The sequence below is a fragment of the Colobus angolensis genome, unplaced genomic scaffold (assembly GCF_000951035.1).
Source record: "Colobus angolensis palliatus isolate OR3802 unplaced genomic scaffold, Cang.pa_1.0 Scaffold552, whole genome shotgun sequence".
Classification (NCBI taxonomy): domain Eukaryota; kingdom Metazoa; phylum Chordata; class Mammalia; order Primates; family Cercopithecidae; genus Colobus; species Colobus angolensis.
In genome coordinates, this window is record NW_012119066.1 from 999,222 (window position 1) to 1,006,623 (window position 7,402).

At 47.5% G+C, this 7,402-nt stretch overlaps 1 protein-coding gene across 1 annotated transcript in view; it reads right to left on the minus strand.

Annotated features, from left to right (window-relative positions):
• The window catches only part of RANBP2 (RAN binding protein 2), a 68,319-nt gene extending 64,045 nt beyond the window's left edge, over window positions 1-4,274 (minus strand). Inside the window, 1 exon segment of the mRNA XM_011961477.1 lies at window positions 4,072-4,274. Within this exon segment, the coding sequence (XP_011816867.1) occupies window positions 4,072-4,143 (72 nt within the window). The 5' untranslated portion in view covers window positions 4,144-4,274.
• Window positions 4,275-7,402: the final 3,128 nt, after the last annotated feature.

Here is a 7,402-nt window from a genome sequence, read left to right on the forward strand (position 1 = left end):
CGGGTGCCTGTAGTCCCAGCTACTCAGGAGGCTGAGGCAGGAGAACGGCGTGAACCCGGGAGGCGGAGTTCGCAGTGAGCCAAGATCGCGCCAGCCTGGGCGATAGAGCGAGACTCCGCCCCAAAAAAGAAAAAAAAGAAAATGTCTAAAATGGGAGAAACGGAATTAAAAATAACAAAAGTATATATGTGTGTTACTCAGAAGTATGAAGTACAGATGTAAAGGGCAGAAAAAACAACTAACAGCTGTCAAAGGTGCCTGCCTGTAGTCCTAGGTACTCAGGAAACAGAGGTAGGAAGATCATTTATGCCCAAAAATTTGATGCCAGCCTGGGCAACAGACCAAGACCCTATTCTAAAAATAATAATAATAATAATAAAAATAACAGCTGTCAAGTAGCCTTTGAGAAGTAGGAATCAGCTGCAGAATAAGAAACCAACTTGACAGAACCTAGAAAAACTAAACAGAAGCCATAAAGAAAAAGAAAAACTAGAGAAAGAATTATATATATATATATATATATATTTTTTTTTTTTTTTTGAGACAAGAGTCTTGCTCTGTCACACAGGCTGGAGTGCAGTGGCGCAATCTCTGCTCACCGCAACGTCCGCCTCCAGGGTTCAAGCAATTCTCCTGTCTCAGCCTCCCAAGTAGCTGGGACTACAAGCGCCTGTCACCACGCCCAGCTAATTTTTGTATTTTTAACAGAGACGGATTTTCACCATATTGGTCAGGCTGGTCTCTCGGCCTCTGAAAGTGCTTGAATTACAGATGAATAATATTTTTAAGAAGGGCAAAAGCATGTGAGGGAGTAGAAAAATGGCAAAACAAAGAAGAGACTAACAAATGAAAGCACAATGGAAGACTAGGAAGATAATATACACAGACACATCATCTCTCTCCAAAACTCAGAGATTCTAGAAAGCATGGTCAGTTCACAGATGGCCAGCCTCTGCCAAACTGGGGGAGAATACTAACCTCTTTACATTCTTCACAGACACTGCCTCTTCTCCCTCCATTCTTTACCTTCTATCCAAAGCACACAGTTTTGTCATTTCACTCAAACCTAACTTTATAGAATAGCTTCACACGTTCCAAAGTTACTCACTAGCTAATCCATATTCCACTGAAATCCCCAGATTCTAATGTAAATGATTTTCAATTTGTTTGGGAAAACAAGACTTTAAGTGTAAAGAGAGAGATGGTCATAATAACGAATCCTCAAAATTTTGCCACCACTCCACTTCATTTAATGGAAAAGTTATGTAGTTGAAAGAACATTCTAACTTCTGTCTAGACCAGTGGTTTTTAATCTTTTGGAAGCCAAGGTCCCCCCTAAGAATCTCAGAAAGGCTCTAAGCTTACTTTTTTAAGCTTGTTTAAAAAAAAATAATAATAATCAGGTTGAGCAGAGTGGCTCACACCTGTCATCTCACACTTGGGGCCAAAGCGGGAGGATCACTCGAGCCCAGGAGTTGGAGACCGGCCTGGGTAACACAGTAAGACCCCGTCTCTACATTAAAGAAAAAAGTTGGCCGGGCATGGTAGTGCATGCCTGTAGCTGGCATGCCTGTAGTCTCAGCTACCCAGGAGGCTAAGGTGGGAGGATGGATTGAGCCCAGGACGTCAACGCTACAGTGAGCCATGATCCCGCCACAGCACTTCAGCCTGGGAGATGAAAAGACACCTTGTCTCAAAAATAAAATAATGGTCGGTGCAGTGGCTCACGCCTGGAATCCCAACACTTTGGGAGGAGGAGGGAGGGAAATCACTTGAGCCCAGGAGTTCGAGAACAGCCTGGGCAACATGGTGAAACCCAGTCTCTGCCAAAAATACAAAACAAAACAAAACAAAAAAATAAGTGGGTGTGGTGGGTGCAACTGTGGTCCCAACTGCTCGGGAGACTGAGGTGGGAGGATCGCTTGAGCTGGGGAGGCGGAAGTTGCAGTGAGTCGAGATAGCGCCATTGCATCCAGCTGGGTGACAGAGTGAGTGAGATCCCACCTCAAAAAAAAAACATAAAAATTAAAGTCTTTAATTTCAGGAGTTACTGGAACCCTCAATAAGGTCTAGTTTTAGACTCTATCACCACGTTCATATTTATGACTACGCCAGCAGTTTGAAATTACAACGTACAAGTAGGTATCTATTCCTCCTCTCTGGAGGAATAGGCTGTAACTTACTCCACTGTTCCCAAGAGAAACTAAATCAGACCCACTGCCAAAATTCTGCTGTACTACCTATTTGACCCTGAACAAGTATCTTTAATCTTTACAGGTCTCAATAGCCATAGGGCTGCTGGAAGCACAAAATAAGATAACCTACGCTTAGTTATGATAAAAGACACAATCATGGTCATCCGTGAGTTTCCGTTTGTTTTTTTGGTTTGTTTGTTTTTAATTTTTTTTTTTTTTTTTTTTTTGAGACGGAGTCTTGCTCTGTCGCCCAGGCTGGAGTGCAGTGGCGCGATCTCGGCTCACTGCAAGCTCCGCCTCCCGGGTTTACGCCATTCTCCTGCCTCAGCCTCCCGAGTAGCTGGGACTACAGGCGCCCGCCATCTCGCCCGGCTAGTTTTTTTGTATTTTTTAGTAGAGACGGGGTCTCACCGTGTAGACCAGGATGGTCTCGATCTCCTGACCTCGTGATCCACCCGTCTCGGCCTCCCAAAGTGCTGGGATTACAGGCTTGAGCCACCGCGCCCGGCCTGTTTTTAATTTTTATTTTTGACGGAGTCTCCCTCTGTCCCCCAGGCTGGAGAGCAGTGGCACGATATTGGCTCATTGGAACCTCCGCCTCCCAGGTTCAAGCGACTCTCCTGCCTCAGCCTACGGAGTACCTGGGACTATGAGCGTGCGCCACCACGCCCGGCTTTTTTTTTTTTTTTTTGTATTTTTAGTAGAGACGGGGTTTCAACATGTTAGCCAGGTTGGTCTCGAACTCCTGACCTCAGGCAATCCGCCCTCCTTGGACTCCCAAAGTGGTGGGATTACAGGCGTGAGCCACTGTGCCCCGCCAATATTCTTTTAACATCAACAATAAAAACAGTGACTTGTAGCTAACATTTAGTGTTATGTGTCAAGCACAACCCTAAATGTTTAAAATGGATCCTATCAAATTCTATCAATGTTACAACTCCACCTATGGATGAAAAGTGTAACTGGCCCCAAATACCCAGCTTATAAACGACAGCGCTGATTATTCATGCCCAAAGCAAACTGACTCAACATTCTGTGCACATCCATCTTTAACAGCTTCTTCCGTCACTCTTTAGATTCAATTACTAAAGTCTTATTGAATCCCAAATAGATCACATTATTTATCTATAAAGAGGAAAAATACCCTAAGAACACTTGCGGAAAAGGTTAAAAATTCTAAGCCATACTAACGATTTGTAAAAAATTTATAATTTTTTTTTTTAAGGCAAAAGCAGCTACCAAAGTGTTCTGGGGGTGGGGGAGGTGAGTACGAGGAGTGGAGCTGGACCCTTATAAAGGGACAGCGACAAACACCTCATACTCAAAACAAGGGGACTTCGCTTGTCATTTGCGCCGTCGGGCCGTTGCAAATGTTCGCGCTGAGATCCCTACGTTGTCACTCGTTACAGCCGCCAAAGCGCACCCCGGAGCTGCGTCAGTCCCTACTGGGTTCCCCCTGGCCAAGGACGTACGACCTCCGCCGCAACATGTAAAGTAAATGTCCGGGGGATGGGAAGAATCCCGCTGACATAGCACCCGGGTGCCCAAGTCCCCCGAGAACTAGGCCGCGCGGATACTACGCGGCGCGCGACCGGCCAGAAAGCCCGGGCCAGGGCGGGCCCACGAGCGAGGACCGTCGGGAACAGGCCGGGAGAAAGAGGAAGCGCCAGCGCCAACGGTCTCCCGCCCACAGCGGTCCCCCCAGGGCTCTCCCTGCGCTTGCGAGCGCCACGCTGCCCACAGGACCACGCTAGCCGGTCGGCGCCTCAACAGTGCGCGCCAGGGAGCAGCGCCAGTCGGGAGCCATGACGCCCGAGCCTCGCGAGGCCGCCGCCCGGCCAGGTCGAGGCCATCGGTCTCTTCGAGACCCACTCACCTCTCGAGAGGACGGCGCGGAGCCCTGCACCGAGGCGATGTACCGCTCCACGTCGGCCTTACTGCGCCTCATCGCGCCACCAACCTGGCTCCCGAGGCACGGGAGACCAGCGCTCAGACCCGCAGCAGTCGCGACTTCCAAGAGGAAAGCTCCTGCAAACCAGTGACGCAGCGGCGTCACAGGCGGAGGACCATTCTGACGAACTTGCGTACTGCGTCAGCACTGTGCGTCACAGTGGCGACGTCGGCGCTAGAGCTGCACACAACCGGGTTCTTGGTAGCTCCCTGGGCTACCAAGTTTGCGTGATGGGCTCTTAAGCGTTTTGGTCCCTTGTTCTAAATTATAAGTGCGCCATGCATTGGAAGAAAAAAATCTCCCAGGCCAAGTTGGTGAGCGTGTAAATTGGAACAACGTTTCTGGAGATGACTGGTTAAATACGTTGCATCGGACACGTGTGAATACTAAAGTATACATTTTAAAATTCATATCTATTAAAAGAAATCAGGGCCGGCGTGGTGGCTCACGCCTGTAATCCCAGCACTTTGAGAGACCAAGGCGGCCCGATCATGAGGTCAGGAAATCCAGACCATCCTGATTCACACAGTGAAACCCCATCTCTACTAAAAATACAAAAAAAAAAAAAACAGCGGGGCGTGGTGGCTGGCGCCTGTAGTCCCAGCTACTCGGGAGGCTGAGGTAGGAGAATCGCTTGAACCTGGGAGGCGGAGGTTGCAGTGAGCAGAGATTGCGCCACTGCCCTCCACCTGGGCGACAGAGCGAGACTCCGTCTGAATTTAAAAAAACAAAAAAAAAAGAAATTTAGAACTGCATAATGAAAAAGTAGGCCACGAATATTAACTTTTGGACAATTACAATTTTTTAAACAGTCATCCCTTGGCGGGGGATTGGTTCCAGAACCACCGGATTATGCCAAAATCCATGCATCCCGCCGGGCGCGGTGGCTCACTCCTGTAATCCCAGCACTTTGGGAGGCTGAAGCAGGTGGATCACTGAGGTCAGGAGTTCGAGACCAGCCTGGTCAACATGGCGAAAGCCCGTTTTTACTAAAAATACAAAAAAAAATTACCTGGGCGTGGAGGTGGGCACCTGTAATCCCAGCTACTCGGGAGGCTGAGGCACGAGAATCGCCTGAAATTGGGAGACGGAAGTTGCAGGGAGCTGAGATCGCGCCACTGCACTCCAGCCTGGGGGACAGAGCGAGACTCCGAAGACTTCCTCTTAAAATAAAAAAAAATCGGCCGGGCACGGTGGCTCAAGCCTGTAATCCCAGCACTTTGGGAGGCCGAGACGGACGGATCACGAGGTCAGAAGATCGAGACCATCCTGGCTAACCCGGTGAAACCCCGTCTCTACTAAAAAAATACAAAAAACTAGCCAGGCGAGGCGGCGGGCGCCTGTAGTCCCAGCTACTCGGGAGGCTGAGGCAGGAGAATGGCGTAAAGCCGGGAGGCGGAGCTTGCAGTGAGCTGAGATCAGGCCACTGTACTCCAGCCTGGGCGGCAGAGCGAGACTCCGTCTCAAAAAAAAAAAAAAAAAAAAAAAAATCCGCGCATTTTCAAATCCCGCAGTCAGTGCTGAGAATGGAACTCAGAGGAAAAGTCGGACCTCTCTATATGCTGGCCCCTCGAATACTGTATTTTCTATCGGCATATAAGTGGACCCAGGCTGTTCAAACCCATGTTATTCCAGGGTCAACCGTGTATATAGGAATAACCATTCGCCCCACACGTGGCTCAAGCCCCTAGCCCCAGCACTTTGGGAGGTCGACGCGGGAGGATCCCTGGAGTCCAGGAGTTTCAGGTTACAATGAACTATGATAGCGCCACTGCATTCCATCCTGGGCACCAGAGTGAGACCCTTGTGTCAGGGGGAGAAAAAAAAAAAGGAAAAGGAATAGCCCCCCAAATCTATATATATTTCACTAGCAGAATAACAGGGCGTACCAAAATTTAACAGTAATAATGTCAAGATTTTGAACCATCTGTATTTTCCAAATCTTCAAAAATGTCTATTTTGGGAATTTGGATGTTAAACTCTTACTTTTAAAACAAGATTTAACAAAACGTTTTTAATAGTGAGAACCTTTTAGATTTTAAAAGATCGTATTTGTGTAAATATTACGGTCTTAATTATGTGGGCAAATATCAAATGCGTTGACATTTTTAACTGGAAATTTTGGCTATTTTGGTTGTGGATATTTTTTATCCTTTTTTGTTTTTCCATATTTTCTAAATTTTATATAATGAACAAGTATTGCCTTTGTAAAACAGGAGAAACAGCATTTTGTTTTGTTTTATTTCAACCATATTGGATGTGAATAAAAGAAAAGTAAAAGATGATTCTGAGCTTACCAATGTGTGTGACCCACATTGACAGAAATGACATATAAAGAAAATCTAGTTTGGAATGGAAAATCCTATTTTAGGTAGTTGATTTTCTTCACTTGAGGTACCATTTATATAACCATGTGGGGATAGCCTAGTAGGAAGATGAAATGGTAGGACAGAGATCCTGATGGAAGCCAGTAGTCCTGGCACAGTTCTCAGGCCCAGCTACTCCAAAGGCAGTGGGGGAAAAAATCCTTTCAGCCAGGAGTTGGAGACTGCAATTAGTTATGTTCATATGAGCCTTTGCACTCCAGCCTCTGGAAGAGAATGAGATTCCTATCTCTAAAATGAAAAGGGGGCCAGGCGCGATGGCTCACACCTGTAATCCCAGCACTCTGGGAGGCCCAGATGGGCGGATTGCTTGAGACCAGGAGTTCAAGACCAGCCTGGCCAACATGGTGAAACCCCATCTCTACTAAAAATGCAAAAATTAACTGGGTATGGTGGTGCACGCCTGTAATCCCAGCTTCTTTGGATGGCTGAGGCACCAGAATTGCTTGAACCTGGGAGGTGGAGGTTGCAGTGAGCTGAGATTGTGCCAATGCACTCCAGCCTGGGCGACAGAGCAGACTCTGTTTCAAAAAATAATAATAATAGTATTTAATTAATTTAAAAATAAAGGCAAAAAGAGAAGATGTGATGGACTTAGAAGTCATAAACCTCGGCCCGGTACAGTGGCTAACGCCTGTAATCCCAGCACTTTGGAAAGCCGAGGCGGGCAGATCACGAGGTCAGGAGATCGAGACCATCCTGGCTAACACGGTGAAACTCCGTCTCCACTAAAAATACAAAAAATTGTCTGGGCATGGTGGTGGGTGCCTGTAGCCCCAGCTACTCGGGAGGCTGAGGCAGGAGAATGGCATGAGCCCAGGAGGCGGAGCTTGCAGTGAGTCGAGATCGTGCCACTGCACTCCAGCCTGAGC